The sequence below is a fragment of the Struthio camelus genome, chromosome 22 (assembly GCF_040807025.1).
Source record: "Struthio camelus isolate bStrCam1 chromosome 22, bStrCam1.hap1, whole genome shotgun sequence".
Lineage (NCBI taxonomy): Eukaryota > Metazoa > Chordata > Aves > Struthioniformes > Struthionidae > Struthio > Struthio camelus.
The window spans coordinates 5,011,079-5,026,987 of NC_090963.1; the positions used below are offsets into that span (position 1 = coordinate 5,011,079).

The 15,909-nt window shown below is 44.5% G+C and overlaps 1 protein-coding gene across 15 annotated transcripts in view; it reads left to right on the forward strand.

The window, feature by feature from the left end:
- GRAMD1B (GRAM domain containing 1B) overlaps positions 1-15,909 on the forward strand; it is a 146,682-nt gene that overhangs the window by 82,971 nt on the left and 47,802 nt on the right. For 2 of the 15 annotated variants that reach the window (XM_068916960.1, XM_068916962.1), the window contains exon 1: positions 12,978-13,349. The exons of 11 other annotated variants lie outside the window; for them this stretch is intronic. In XM_068916960.1, the coding sequence (XP_068773061.1) occupies positions 13,339-13,349 (11 nt within the window). In that variant the 5' untranslated portion in view covers positions 12,978-13,338. Of the gene's footprint in view, positions 1-12,968; positions 13,350-15,909 lie in introns of those variants that run through there. 2 more of the 15 variants (XM_068916961.1, XM_068916963.1) reach the window with 2 other exon arrangements.

Below are 15,909 nucleotides of genomic sequence, written 5' to 3' on the forward strand. Positions count from 1 at the left end.
GAAACGTCAAGTGAAGGGCAACAGCTTAGAGCAGTCCCTGGGAATTCTGTAGGCATCGCTTGCTCAGGGCCTGAAGTTAAGATGAGTGAGGCTACAGAGAGGCTTCTCCAGAGATTCTTCTCCTCATCTGTGCAGGAGTAAAGAGCTTGGAAAGAGGCAAACCCAGTCAAAAAGGGGCTATAGATAAAATTAAGCAGATACTAATTTTCTCTCTCTCTGAGCTTGAACATGTTATTTAAGACTGCTGGTGTGCTATTTAAATGCATAACGACCTTCAAATGAGGAGTAAGATCCTGGCTGTTGGAGCTGGAAGTCAGGAGAGGCCAGTTTTACGCCTGGATCTGTCACTGACCTGCTGTGTCATCTTCTTGACTCTGCCTCAGTTTCCCCATCTGCAAAACGTGGCGTGTCATTCCTCTCTTCTTTCTTACCTTGTGCTCCTTCGCGTAAGCAATTTGGTAATTGCATGTGAAATGTGCTAGAAAGGCTGTCTCGAACACTGTTCCACGATTCGTAAGCGTGTGATTCTTCACCCTGTGTGCATGAATAGTTCTACAGAAGTTCAATTTCTGCTGGATCAGGCTAGTCTCTTCAGCAAATGGGCAAGGTCAAGGCCTGAAAGAACCAAATAGTACTATCACAGCTCCTGTAATGTATTATGCAAGAATCACTGTGTCCTCTTCGAGATCTCTTTCGGTTGATGACATTTTGCCCACTGAAATTCCCTTACAAATTTTTGGGACTAATCCAGGACTCTTCCCTCCTCACTCGAAACCAGTTTGTGGTATTGCTTTGACCTATTAAACAGCTGTCCTGTTTACTCTTGAAACTTTCCTTGTATGCCTATGATTTCAGTCCTGGTTAGAAAGCGTTAACGTAACGACAGATTGTCGTTATTATTATAATTGGTACTTATTATGCATAGAAAATGTTAATTTCAGCACTTTTAGGCTGGTAAAAGCAATTTATATGAATTGAGATTTAATAGCAATAGTAGCATCTAAGTATAAAATACCTAAGTTCAGGAAAGGATGCTTCAGACCAAAACAAGCGCTACACATAAACGAGTAGCTTTTCTTTTCCGTCTGTAACTTATTTATCTTCTTGCAGAGCTAGCTGAATACAAGATGGTGGAGTGAACGTCCTCTAAGCTTCTCCTTTACTAAAGTTTTCCGTTTGGCCAGCTTTTGGGCTGTGCTGGTTTTTATACTTCGTGTTTTCCAGTGGTTTGCTCTTCATAACCATTTTTCCTAGACAAAATGCTGCTTGTGGCCAGCCAAGTGCCCTGGGGGTAGACGCTCTGCTTTTCTTTTCAGCAAGCGCAAGATGTAAAATCCTGCCATCCTCGTTTGACAACATGCTGCACCTGCTCTACCCATATGTCAAAGGAGTACAGAAGAAAGGATTTTTTGGCTTTGGGGGGGGGGGCCTGTATGTTTTTGGGGTATATATTTTGCATAATTTCAAACCAATTGGAATATCAGGTCAGAAAAAATGCAATTTGAACACACCTGTTGTTATCAGGCCTTAGAAGTGGAAGGAGGAAAATGGAGGAGAAACTGGCTGAGTGAAAAAGGCATGGGGAGGTGGTGGGAAGGTGGTATTGTATTCTGGCGTAGCAAAGATTTGTTAAAATGAAAAGCGATCTATATACGCACGAAATATAAGGCACCGAATTAGCTGTGGAGGGAGGATGAAGAATGGCTTATCTTCAGTGTAGAGAACAACTGTCTCTTTAACTAGAATTGTTCTTTCAATTGAAACACTAAGCAAACAAACCTGGGTTTAAACGGCAGGAGGAAGAGATGGTAAAGCCTGAGGATTTCAGGGAAATAGTTTGCAGGGTCTCATCCCTCGCTTGTGTAGTGATGACGCGTGAAGCGCTATCAACGTAAAAGTTTGCACTGGAGACAGAGGCACTCTAGGAAGCAGGTAGAAAGCTAGAGCTGTGATGCTGGTGTATTTATGATCCTTTAGGAATGAAAATCAAGCAGCTGTAGAGGTCTGCAAGAAGTATCTTCTGCTTGTGAGGAGATTGCTGAGGCTGTACAGCCCTCAAAACCAGAATTTATTTTGTTCAGAGCTGTCAGCAATTAGGAAATGGAGTAGTCACGTGATGGCCTTCAATCAGATATTCATCCTGGGTATGAGGCTTGCAAGGTCAATTGTTGTTTAGCTGTAGACCTTAAAAGAAGTTAGGTGTCTAACAGCTGGAGCTCAGAGAGTCCAACTAATAACGTTCAGTGGCTGGTTTAAGGCAGTAAGCCTACATCATTGCTTCAAAAGCCTGCTAAATTATTTTTCCAAACTTTCCAACAGAAAGAAAGGTTCCCCATTCACTCTTCTGAGTTTCCTTTTTGACGACAGCTAATGGCAGAACTGATTTTGGAAGTGGATCTGTCTTTGCGATTCTGTTGCTTTACAGGGAGAGCGTCTTACAAGAAGGTCCTCGCTGTGCTAGAAGATCTTAAGAGGCAGTGCGTGCCCTGAAGAGCTTACAGCCCATATAGGCAAGACAGACAACGAGTAGAAGAAAGGAAGTAGTATTATCCTTGATTTGCAGATGAGGCACATAGAGATTAAAGGCTTTTCTACTTTTAGCGTGTTGGCTGACAGAGTTGTACTAGAAAACCTACCTGCTGGAAGTTCTGTTTAGGTGAGGAAAAATGGTTGCAGTTCAAAGCAGTTCTTCAAAGAGAGCAAACTATACTGATGTAAGAGCTAGCATCAGCGATGTAATCCCAGCCTCCCCCTACACTTCTTACAGCTGACCTGTCCAAAGTCACAAGTTGAATCTAGATAATTGCCCAAAAGCCACCCCTATTTTGCTCATACTTGGAAACGTCATGATTTTCATAAGGATGTTTTTTCTCTCAGAGACCGCAGTGCAGATTCATAATCTTGAGAAGTTCAGATGATTTTAGGTGGAACTTTGCAACGTTTCTCTTACGAAACTCAAGATCATGTAGATATGTTTCGCTTGGAGTTTTTGGAAACAAAAATACAGGAAGTCAAAATTGGCACAAAACTCTCTATAAATCATGATGCTCAGACAGCTCTGACGCTTACCTAAGCTAATGCAAACTCAGAGTCTTTAAACAGCAGCAACCAAACAGTTATTGTAGCTGGGCTGCTTCCTATTAGGACAATTATGGAAAGCAGGCTCTGGAGGCAGAAGAAGACTTAACGGAACTGAATCATTAATCCATACCTCTGCCAATGCAGGAATGCTCCCTGTTATGCCTGTATTGATGATTGTCCAGTGCTTTTATAAACGTGACAAGCGAAGGGGCTTATACCACTTCTCTGTTTTCTCATGATTTCAAGGATTTGGCTAACATTCAGCCTAGTTTTTTTCCTCGATTTAATTGCATCTCATTGTTCTTTGTTATTAAAATCTTTTTGTACAGTAAATAGCTTCTCTTTCTCTCCTTGGTATTTACATTCTTCAAATATTTGTTGACTACTGTGCTTTGCTTACCCTTCAAGTTTCTTTTCGTAAGTGAGACTCGTGAATATGGTGATTTTTTTTTTTTTTTTGCTTTCTTTTGAACTTGTTCCCGTATATGAACGTCTTTCTGATTATATGGCACCTGTAATGAGGTTCCTGGTACAGATTAACTGGTCATACAGAGCAAATATTATATCATAAATTATATGACTGATCCGTGTGTCCAGCTCTGAATCCCATTAGTCTTTTCTGCTGCTATATCATGTTACAAGAACATGTCTAATTTTCTTTGTGCTCTTACTCTGCACATTCTCTGAACTGCACTGCTTTCTTGCTTTCTTAATTCTTTTAATCACCGAGCGTGGCCTACTGTTTCTCCACTTATGCCTGTTTGCAGTAGGTGCAAAATCAAGGGCAGTCAGTCATAAGATAGCTTTCTTTGTGCTTTGCCAAGAATAGCCATCAGTCCTAGTCTCTGTTTATTTCTTTATTAGGCAGATTTTTAATTCTGTGTTTGTATACACACTTTCAATACGATTCGCATTCTTACCTTCTGCATCTTATAACCTCTCTGTAGAAGATGGCCTTTCAAAGAGTTTATATTTGGAAAGAACCATGTGTCGAAGATTAGTATCTCTCCTGTGGCTGGCAGTGTTGCCTGCTGTCGTATTGGGGCAGCAGGTAGCCTGTGTCTGATAAGGTTTAGAGAGGGTGCATCATCCTTCTAGCTCAGCAAGAGAAAGAGTCAGTATGTCTGTAGAAATGACAGAGTATTCGGAGTGTTTTGTGGGAGAAAGGAGGCTGAATTTAGAGGTATTTAGGATGCTTAGGTCAGTGCTGACCGCTCCTCTGCCATCACAGAAGTACTCTGGGGCTTCTTACAGAGGAGGGTGGAGGGATATTTAATGAAGTTCTGCTAAAGAGTTCACGTGAGAAGGTGTGGGATGCACAATGACACCGAAAAGCTTCTCCAGGGCAGTCGAACGGGAGGGTGAGAACAGGGGAATTAGAAAACTGAGGAAGTCAAACAGCTGTCATCAGTGAATGGGGTGAGGAGCAGCCAGGGTTAACGAAGCTCCAGTGATGCGGGATAGAGGGCATTCTTAAAGAGACAGTGAGTACTTTTCTTCGTAGTGGACAGCAGCCAGTTCAGATGCCAGAGCTGGGCAGCAAGTTGCAAAGAAGCTTTTGTTTCGCAGCCATGCAAAACCGTTATCAGAGCGGGGAATCTTTTTGTCAACTACTGTTGAGAACATAAAATGCGCCGGAGCAGTAAGATTTTTGTATGGTTTGATGATAGCTCCCCCAGCAGAATCGCTTCTGTTTGCTGTTTAAATGGTGGTGGTTTCAGAATCGGAGAGCAGAGAAGCAGGGAAGATGCGCAGCTGCACCCCGGGAAGTGCGATGTGGTAACAGGTGGTGAGGCGATCATTTAGTTCTTCATTTCTCATCTACCAGGCAGGCAGGAGGACTCCTTCCTGTGGATGCAGGTTCCTTTGTGTGCGTGTGTTTGTGTTTGCATTGAGAGGTCAGGCAGTTCCTCAGGAAAAAGGATGCCCTGACGCAATGCGGGGCTGGGAGGGAGATGCGGGGCTGGGAGGGAGATGCGGAGGGTTCAAATGAGGAATTTAAGCCTGGGATGGAAGGGACAGGGGGATTCAGCAGAGCTCTTGGGGAGCTCTGCTGTTTCACATCTTTGTGGGAGTAAGGGCCAGACTCAGTAGCTTTTTAGTGTAGTGAGTGAGCTCTGCAGAAGATTACAGGAATCTGAGACCATCGTGGATGAAAGGGTCAAGCAAGGTTAAGAAAGTCAATCAGTGAGAGCGGGGATGAATCCAGTGCGTCTGAATGGGTATCGGGACAGAAGATCAGAGATGGTTCAGGAGGGGTCTCTAAGCAGGGATTGGTGAAGCGCTTTGGGAAAGGCTTTAGGAGGCTGATTTTGTTTGGGATAAGCATATTGGAGCAGTCCTGAGAAATGGAGAAGCTGGCGTAACTGTGAGTGTATTACATGACATAGAAGTACTCACTGCACCAGCCAGGGCTAAAGACGCAGATTGGACCCTTTCAGGGGCCCCTTCTGCTCTTCCTTCTCTTCATAAATTGACTCATCGATCTGAGCTGTTCAAGCCTAATGCAACATGGAGTAGAGAGTGGAGAGGTGGTGGTGGGTGGAGGGGGTTGAAGGAGCGGGGCATGTCTGTACCAGGAGACCGCGTGTAGCCTAGCCGCTGGCGCAGAACAGCTGATGTGCTTTTTGCTCTCTCCAATGGCAGCTATTGAAGCTTCATCCAGATGTCTGGGAATTCTCTCTTTGTGCTGAGCCTGTGTAAAGGGACAGCGTATATGAGGGCTGTTCCTCCATTACTGGGAGGCATCCTCGTATTCAGAGTGGTCCCCAAAGAATGTGGTTTGTGTTTTTGAGACTGAGGTGAAATTTTGCTGCTGCTTATCCGCTGGTGGCTATGCTCTCAACATGACTGAAAGTACAATGACATGATATTTAAATCTACTCTGAAGGTAGGAAAGAAGAAAGATACGTAGATAACGGAGGCAGTACTGTAATGTTTCCACAGGGACCTGTAATTAGTGGATGATCTGTTATTACTGCTGTTCCTTGTGTGCATGGTATTCTTCTCTGTTTAACCAGTTGTTTTGCTTTTCTCTTCTTCCTCTCTTAAACTGGGCCCTAACCTTGCAAGTGGGATGCACTTGCACACCCTAGTGGTTGCAGGGGGCTCCCTTGACTGCACTTGACAGCCGGTGCAGCCTCTTGTTGTTCTGTCTGTCACTGCAGGGTTGGTCTTGCACTTGGAAGAGTGAGGGTCCTGTTTCCTTGTCTGTCTGCAAGCTGCCCAGCCCTCCGCGTGGTGCCATAAAATAAATAAATATTGGTGTTACTTTTATTAGTGCTTGAGCTGAAAGAGAGTTCTGACAGCATTATTGATGCTCTTGTTAAGCTGATTTTCAAGTGCACTGACTATGCGTGCGTTATCTGTCAGTGCAGTGCATGTGCTTCTGGGATAAAATACGCAACAGCTTGTCAGTGCACCAGAACAGAGCATATAATGGCTTCAGAGAAAAAAAAAAAAAAAGGAGGTATTTTTTATCAAGTGGAAGTTGACAGAGGACTTGAGAAGCGTATAGAGATTGTTTTTAAATTTCCGTATCATTTCCTTAAAGTGTGTGTTGCGTTTATATCTGTCATTAGTTTGGAAAAGGTGAGCATTTCAAATTTTTTTTATATAGCTTTCCCTTAACGGAAAGATTTCAGTTGGTTCTGTAGGTGATCAGCGTGCACAAGAATTTTTTGGTGAGAATTCCCATCAGAATACTTTCGAAGTTACAGTTTGCCTTTAATTAGGCTTAAACCATTAGAAGTTCAACATTTGGGATATGAGAAGTTAGTGCAATACAAGAGCTGCATAACTGAGAAAATAAACATCTCCACATGTCTTTGCCACGTCAGCAATTGGGGGAGTATTGTACATACACAATCCACAAACACTCATCTTTGGGACGTACCACTAGAAATTCCAAGGCAGGGAATTGGTGGGAGGTCAGTTCAGCCAGCCTTTTCCAGTGCATCATCCAAAGCCAGGGGTTTCCAGGCTGAGATCTGTTGCTCGTTCATAATCCGCGAAGTATTTGCTTTGTGCTGTCCATTTACCCTGACCAGGAAACTATGCCTAGTCATGTTGAGGTGCATTTCTGTCAGACTCGATATGCAGGGCAGGGTTGGGCCTAAAAAGCAAATCTGACTGGTTTCCCTTGTGCTGCCCTTCCTCCTTGTTTTCAGAGATCACGTTGAATTAAAGAGGGCAAGAACTGCATTAAATATCCTCGTCGATATTACTGTTTATGAAAGCAGTTACTGTGCTCGTCGTAGGGATCTCGGGCAATTGCAAAGGTCGTGCCAGGTGGTTGGTGAAGAAACTGTCTAGAAAGGTACTGGTCATTACCGAAAACGTTTGTCCTGTTTGATGTAAGCTCCAGTTCTCACTGGGGGTCATCCTCGAACACCTCACTTATTGATGCTGAGCCTAAGTCCTCCCACCCCTTTTCCTAACATCGTTTCACCTTTCCCACTTTTGGCTTTGCCGCATGCTGATTCTCTGGGCATGGCGCTGAGGACAACAGGTAGGGCTGTGTTTCCTAGGTGAGGTGGGGTCTGCAGGCTGAGGACAGCAGGTAGGGCTGTGTTTCCTAGGTGAGGTGGGGTCTGCTACTGTGAACGTCTGCAGTTTTGTGTGGTTCCTTCTGTGCAGTTAAGGAGAGCTAATTAGCGCCTTTTAGTGCAGTCTCCTTGTGCAGGTAGCTGACCTCTTGTTAATCCTGGATTAAGTTCTTAACTAAGAACTGGCTCTTTGTGTGTCCCAGTTAAGATGTTGACACTTTGTTCTCTCTCTCCTTGTTCTCCTCCTCCCCCTCTTCCTCCCCATGCCTTTGAGCACATGATTGCCTGCCTCCTCCCTCCCCCACTACTGTAGGAATCCGTGCGCGCCTAGCAGCCACTGTGTCTTGTTCCATGAAAATGCTATTGGCAATTCAGAGTACTCTAAGGAGATTTTTGCTTGATCTGGTACCTGTCTAGGAGCCCACTCTCTGCAAAAAGAGAAGGAAGAGTTTTGGCCAAACTTCTTATGGCTTAACTGGGTGGGAACGCTGGAGTTTGAGGCGTAGAACCCGTTTTGTACGCTGGATGTTCCAAGGTCTGAGCAGGAGCTAGCAAACAGCATTGCATGGCCCAATGGGCGACCTGAGCCTGTACAACGCTGTGCATTAGACAGCAGAGTCCGCGCCTTTGTAGTAAAGGGAGTACCTGGGAGAAAAGCAGATTCTGGGCTCCGACAGAGGTATGAGCAAAAAATTAAATATGTGCAAAATACTAATTGCCATCTGAATGCGTCAGTTATCAGTTACGGCTTATCCTGCTTGCAGATTTTGAGGCTGTAGCACTACACTGAGTATCTCCTGAGGACAGGCTTTCTTGAGATTTCTTGACCTGTCTTTTTGAAGACGAGGCCAGAAGTACTATGAAAGTATTAGTCTCCCTCGATTCGGCTGAAAGCTGAACTCAGCTGAAAAGTAGAGATGTTGGGAAAATCTGTCCCAACGGCTTTAGGTTTTCAAAAAAGGTTGTATTAAAATTAGACAAAGAAGAACTGGGGAAGGGGAAATGAGAAATCTCATCTGTTTTTAAATCCCAGTGCTCATTGCTCACAGACATTCTGCAGACAGACTTTTAAAGACTGCTTGCTGTCTGTTTCCGTATCGCTGATGTGGCTTGCAGGGAGGGCAGGATAGCTTTAGTTGGAAACCTAGTTGTAGCTCTACAGGCCTGGATGTTCAGGTGCCGGACCGTCTTCTGCCCATCTGTCGTCAGCCTTGGGCTTTAGTTACTTGGACAGTGCATCATTTCCTGTCACCCGAGAGATGCAGTATGTATGAGTAAGCTTGTATTACAGCTGGGTCTCAGACAGCAGAACAGAAACCAGCCCTGTCATTCTGAGTCCAACAGGCAGTGAAGGTACAGCTCGTGCTGTCAGTGTGAGCGCTGAACAGCCTGCCACAGACGTGTGCGCTCTGATGAGCGCATCCTCGGAGGAGTGCTCCTGCTCCGGAGGAGTTTGCACCTTTCTGAAGGGCGTGGTGGTCCTTTGGTATTAGTGTCATAGCATGGGGCCCTACCATGCCATGGGCAGCTCAGCAGTCAAGTCCTCCTAAAGCTGTCCTTCCCGCATGAAATAACGTCTTACTTGCTTGTTTTGCTACTTTCACACTAGTACCAGGGCTAGGGCTGTGAGATGTTTGTGCAGAAACAAACCAGTCGAGATAAAAGGAGAGTTTTGCAACTTTTGAACCACATGGGCACTTGTAGCTTTATGTTCAAAAGAGCTTCCTTAAAGGCCTCTAAAGTTCCTCTTCTCAGTGCAGTATTATCAAAGCACCGTGAAATAAGCTGTCAGCATAGTGACATGAATGGTGCTGGAGAGAGCCAGAAGCGTAACAAGAGTATTTGTCCTTCTGAGAGTTCTTGTTAAATTTTGCAGATCTGATAAATTTTGTAAGGAGTTGCAAAAACTTTTCTCAAAGTAACTGGTTTGCATTTTCACGACTGCTCTGTTCAGTGCTTTTGAAAACAGAACTTCCTTTTGATTCATCTTAACTCCTGACAGTCTGAAGAGCGGGTAGACGGTCTTAAACTTGCATATTAGAGCTGTCCTGCCACTTCATGACCTATTTTGAGCCTTTACGTGATGTCCATGGTTGGAGATCTGAAGGAGCCAGCATAGTGAGTCTCCTCAGAAACATTTGGCCAGTGTAGCTCTCGTGTGAATATTGAAAAATAGTATCTCGTTGAAACCTTAACAGTCATTCAGGCAAAAGGCAGTTTTAGAGGCAGAGAATCACGCTATTCTCATTTATCTTTGAAGTGCATCAGAAAAAAACATTGGAAGATTCATAGCTTGTAAAACCAAAAGAGAGCATTCAGATCATCTCTTCTGAACTCCTATGAGATGGAAGGCATAAGACTTTCCTGAATTGACCTCTGTTTGAGGTAGAGCACGGTATTTAGAAAAATGCAAGATCTTGCTTATTATTATTTTCCAGAGATGGATAATCTAGCCTTGAATTAGTTCCTGTGGTTAGTTGTGTTTACTTTAAAAAGGTGTCCCTCCTGGTATGAATCTGTCTAGCTTCAGCTTTCAGCACTTGCTACTGTTATACTTTCGGCGGTTACCAAGTGTTACCAAATTTGTGTTCCAAGCAAATATTTAAAGTTTGTCATTCCTTGACTTTCTATTTAAGTTGAACAGACTGAGCGCATTGTCTTTTATCGTTCCTTTACTCTTATCTGAACCCTGTCCAGTTTATCTGCATTGTTGGTGAGTTGAAACTAGATATAGTTCTAGACATAGCGTTTCAATGGGAATTACCCCATCCTTTGGATATAGAGGTACCATTGCCTCAGACACAGGGAATAGGGTGGTTTGTGTATTGCTGGCCATTTTTCTGTAAACACATTCCGTAAAATTCACCAGTTCATAAACTGTCATAAACATTTGAAACTTACAGTAGTCACATATACAAATAAAAAAAGTTGCAAGTTGCAAGTTCTAGTGGCACTGCTGATCGCTTTGTTTTTTCTGACTAGATAATGAGGTTTTGCTGTATTCCTGTTAGTGCTTAAGTTTGCATCGCAGAAACGCTTCATTGTTTTTGGCGAGGACTCCAAGGCTGCTCCTGCTTGATTTCTCCACTTGCAGAACACACAAGAGAAACGTGGTCCAGTGAACGCAAAATTTAAGTCTTGAGAAGAAGCTGTTGCAAAATTAACACGGTGTTCTGTGTGGGCGAAACGTCGGTATACGTGTGGGCAAAAAGAGGCGGGATTTGGCCCTGATTCTTCGCTGCCTGTTGTTACTTAGCTTTACATCTTATCCTGCTAAAGGCAGTGGGTTTAAAAAGCTCCGTCCTTATGGGGACGTGCACAGTTAAAGCCTAAAATCAGACATCAGTAGATGAATTGAAATGACAAATATTGTTGCCAGCTCTTGTGACTGTGTTGTGGATTTCATTTTGTTTGGTACTATTTGTAAATCTCCAGCACTTGTAGGCACGTAATTGTATGAGAGACTTCACGTTCTCATTTGAACAGAAGTTTTCAGAGACAATCTTGAGAACACAACCTGAATGAATGTATGCTAAAGGAATTTAGAGGATTAAAGACGGGTTTGCATTTATGAAATTGGATTTTATGAGCCAAGTTTATGTTTGGGATAAAAGTTGACTTGTGTTTTGGTTGTTTGCGATTGGCAGTACTGTAAATGGAGAACGTGTAGTAAGAAGCTTGGTCACCAGAAAGATGTCACAAAATTGACATCAAGGTGATGGATCTCTAGATGCAATGCATTTATTAAAATAGTGGCATTTACATGGTGAACCCAATTGCATCTATCTGTATTCTTTCAGTACCATAAAAGAGATTCTGTTACTGTTAAAGTGTCCTAGTACAGATGTGTGCGTGATGATAGATGTTTTCAATTTAAAAGCCTGCACAGCGTTTGAACTGCACAGTGGCATGAGCCTGCTGGTGCAGAGCATTGATTCTTAGGACCCCAGAGCATCGCCCACTCCCGTTGATTTTGATTATTGTGAAATGATGGATGCTCAGCCGTTTGGAGAGATGATCTTTTGGGACGTTGGTGCTGAAAGCTGTGGCTGATTATGAAGAGAAGAGAGAATGGTCGACCATTTTTTACCCACTGTGAGGAGTGGGTAAAATGCAGCAGAAGACAGCAATTGGCAGAGTGGAGAGTATTTACATCACTTGACACAAGGAGCTGTGCCTGAAGTTATGGGGGCGGGGGGGGGAGCAGTAAGTTCCCAAGGGAGACATTCACAGCATCTGAATTTGGCTGCAGTTAAACTTCTGAGGTAGGTACTCTGAATCATACTGTGCAGTCGCCTGCCTTGCTCAGTGGGCAGCACAAGGAGCTGAAACTCCTCAAGTAAGCATCTAAGGTAGGTGATGTGAATACAGACTGAAGAGACTGCTGAGGAACAGAGCTGGCACAAGGTGTAAATTTTTAAACCTTTGTAGCCAAACTGGAGCCTCTCTGGAAACTCTTTTAGGCCTACCTGTGCTGGAAAGTTATTTCACGTTTAAAGCCCTAAAATAACACAGAGTACTTCACCATGCAGACCCTTGTGCTTCAGACCAAGCGTGTTAATAGAGGAAGCTGTTCTAGAATAGTTCTTCTGCGTTGTTTCCTTGCACAGACAAGGTCTGGTTTCATATTCTGGGAGGAAAAGTGTAAGCTAAGTTGATTGTTTTGCTTTCTCCTTTTTCGTCCTCCAGCCTACTTAATGTATGTTGTATTAGAAAAGGTTTTCCTAGAGACTGAAAGCCCTTTTCCTTATTCTGGCATAAAAACATGTGGGTGCATAGGGATACAGTGGTGCCTGTGTTTTCTGAAGTAATAGCATGTACTAACAGAGTTGTAAACTTTCCTTTGATAAGTGGCTTAAAAATCCTAGGCCTTTTACATGTGGACAGTCATGAAAAATGAAACCAAATTAGCCTCCTAGATGCATAAGCTAAACTGAGTTGAGGTCACCTTAGTTCTGAATGAGTGTATCCTCACAGTGTTTAATTCAGTTTAGATAATCCACTTTACCAGTGAATTAGGTTTAATTTTCCTGAGTGTTCCTGTATTGACACGCTTACAGGTTTGGAAACTTTCCCCTGTATGCCTGAAAGGTCCGGTGCGTAGACAGAGAGGATGGGTGCGGTTTTTTAACCTGTAGAATCTTAACTTGCATGCCTTGCCAGACCTTACGGAGGAAAGCATTTAGAAAAAAGGCAGGTGTAATCAGGGGACCTTGGGGAAAAAAAAACAGGAGCTCCCCCTCCCCCTTTTCTTTGGGCAGACGTGAATAACGAAGGCATTAAGGGGATTGCGTTATGTAAAGCAGCAGCCCACAGGCTGCGTGCATGCGCGCGCGCGCGTGTGTGTTTGTGTGCGCGTGCAGGAGTGTGTGTGAAAGACACTGGCAGCCAGGGAGAGAGGCGCCGAGACCTCGCTAGAGCTGCGCAAACAATCATAATCACAAAGAGCAGGGCGGGGGGGGAGAAGAGAGGCTGAGCCATGGCAGGAGCCCGAGCCCTACGCAAGGCAGCCGAGAGAGAGGGCTCCCGGTGCCCGTGAGGAGCCCCAGGCACCTCGTGCTGCCTCTTCCCTCAGGGAAGGGCTCTGAGATGGTGCAGGAGGTGAGTACCCTCCCACCTCAGCGCTGGCCCACCCTCGCTCTTCCCCTACCACACACAAGCGCATGAATGAATGAATTCCTAGCTGCTCCGCGCTGCACTACAGTCCCTAATGGCTACCAGGTTAGTGTTGCTCTCCTGTTCCTTCTGCTGATGCCTCTCTTCCTCTCCCCTCTCTGTGTGCTGTCTGCCGGCTCTGAGCCTGTGTGCATGCGTGTATGTTTGCATGTATGTGTGTGAAAGACGGAGTCGAAGGAGACCGGCTGTACGTGCTGTGCTTTGCACAGGTTGGCCGAGCAAAAGCTACCATCTGAGACATACGCTTTCAAGGCAGATTAAATCCGGAGTCCATGTTGGTTGCTGCTGCTGCTGCTCCTTTCTGGTTGGGGGACTTGAAAGCGGGCAGCGTGACATCATGTTGCAGGGATGCTTCATTTCTTTCCCCTTCCACGGGCTGATTCCTTCTTCTCCTTGTTCTCCCCCATGCACGCGCCCTACCTCTGCCGCATGGAATTGCTGCAACAGCCTTTTCGATTGTTTGAAACAACAGCCGATCAAATCCGATCGTTGTTTGCAGCCTTCCCCTCACCCCTCCTCCTTTTCCCTTTATGCCTCCTGTTTCCCCCATCCCCCACCCCTGAAGGGGCAGTTATTACTCTCTCAGCATCTGGATGTATTGAAAGAGGCAGAAGGGGGTTGAAGTTGGATGAACTGACAGTGCGTCACAGAAGGGCAGCTGGAGCTGCCGCAGGGACGTGGTATTTTTGTTTGCCCATGTGCTCCCTGGCTCTCAAAAAGGCTCGGAGCATGCACGCTGTCTTGGTTCTGCTTTGCATTCCTCTCTGTGTTTATGTATTTGCAGTGATGGGGAAGGATAGAATTTGTCTTGTGTCACTTTATCGGGCCATCCTCCAGAACCTATACAGGTGGTTTTTTGTTTGTTTGTTTGTTTGGCAGGGGTTAGCAGTCAGATGTGAAGGCTCATTGCCTTGTGCGTGTTTTTAGGCAGCGAGAATCTGCCTGATGAATCCCCATTCCCTAAAAAAAAATGGCTTTTTCTTAGATTGCTGGTGACTAGCGTTGTCCTGTCCATCATGGGAATCACTGTGTTCTTTAAAGAAAATGTATTCGTTATCTAAAATGGAGCTTGTGATTTTGGCTCAGTAGGGTGGAAGGAAACTTTAAGCCAAATCTCAGAAATATATTTTCCATCAGTGCAATGTCTTAGATGGCCCAGCGTTTCTGCCAGAGGAAGCCCCCAACTGCTCATGTCACTGAAAACTAGAAAGCTGGATAAAGAAGAGAGAATATGCCATGTGGGGACAAGGCTGAACCAGGTCCTCGGCACGGTGGGCTCTCTGTGACTGCTGCACTGATGTACTGATGTTTTCTAACCTTCACAGTCTCAGCTGCAGTCCTTGGTCTGTCTGTTTTTAACCTTCAGCCAGACAGCGCTTCTGCATCAGGTTGGAGCAAAAGAAAAGGTTGCATGGAGGATATAAGGGGTGGTGGGATATGAAATTGGTGCATTGTTGTTTTCAGAATGATAAAGTGATGGAACGTAAGGGATGAGCAAAAGAAATTGGTTTGAGTCCAACTTTGAGGATCACAACATCTTTCATTAACCCCTGAAAGCTGACGCCGATGAGCAGCAGGTAGCGAGTGGGAAGATGTAAAGCTCTAGCTTTGTCTTCCAGTCCCGAGATATACAATATCCCTTTCCACCCCCGCCTTGTCACTAGTAAGATGTGGTGTGCGGCTTCATTAGACATTTAATCTGTGGGTTATAAACCCCCTGCCGCTAGACTAGATTGTGTGCGAGGACACTGCTTGCACCTAGAGATAAAGTCCTGGGATGCCCTTAGTGTTGCTGAAGTGGGAGCAGGAGATGAGGAGAAAGGAAGAACGCTTATGCTCCTCTTGAGGTAATCAGAGTTGTATCACACAAATACATCCTCTTCCAAAAATAAGTATGGATACTTGTCATTAGGTGTCTAGTGTTGTATTGCATTTTTCTAACTCTCCCTTGAGTGTATGCACATGAATTGATGTGTAACAGCAACGTTATGTCTCCCAACCGTTGAAAGATTTTCATGTTAGCTTGGAAATAATTAGCTGTAAAATAAGTTCGTTCAGGTTTTTTTTTTTTTTCGTTTGCTCTTTACTTTTGGGGCTGTCAGGCGTTCAAACTTTGCTTGACGTCAAAAATGGCTTGACTTTTTTTTTTTTTTTTTAAACACAAATTGCAAGCTCTCTTCTGTATTCCCAAGATCCGGGCTTGGAACAGCATCAGATACTGCAATTCCTGCTAATTAGAGGGGCCATTGACTTTGTGGTGGGGAGGAGAGAAGAAAGCACATACGTGTTCCTCCTCTGGAGGTACAGATGTGAGCGAGTGACCTGCAGGTGACAAGGTGTTGGGGCTTTGTCTGAAACAGACATGCCGTCAGCTTCAGCGAGACGTGAAATTCTTACTTTGTACTACTGCATTGTTTCCCTACTAATGCAAAATTTAATCTCATTGTGCATCATAGTGTGGTTCTCTTTCTTCAGCGCAGATGTAGCTATATTAATTTGTGAGTGATAGAGAGGTTTAGTACATTTTTGTAAAGCATTTTTGCTTCCATCCAGATCAACGATCCTCTGTAATATACGATCGTTGCATTATTGGACAATATCATTA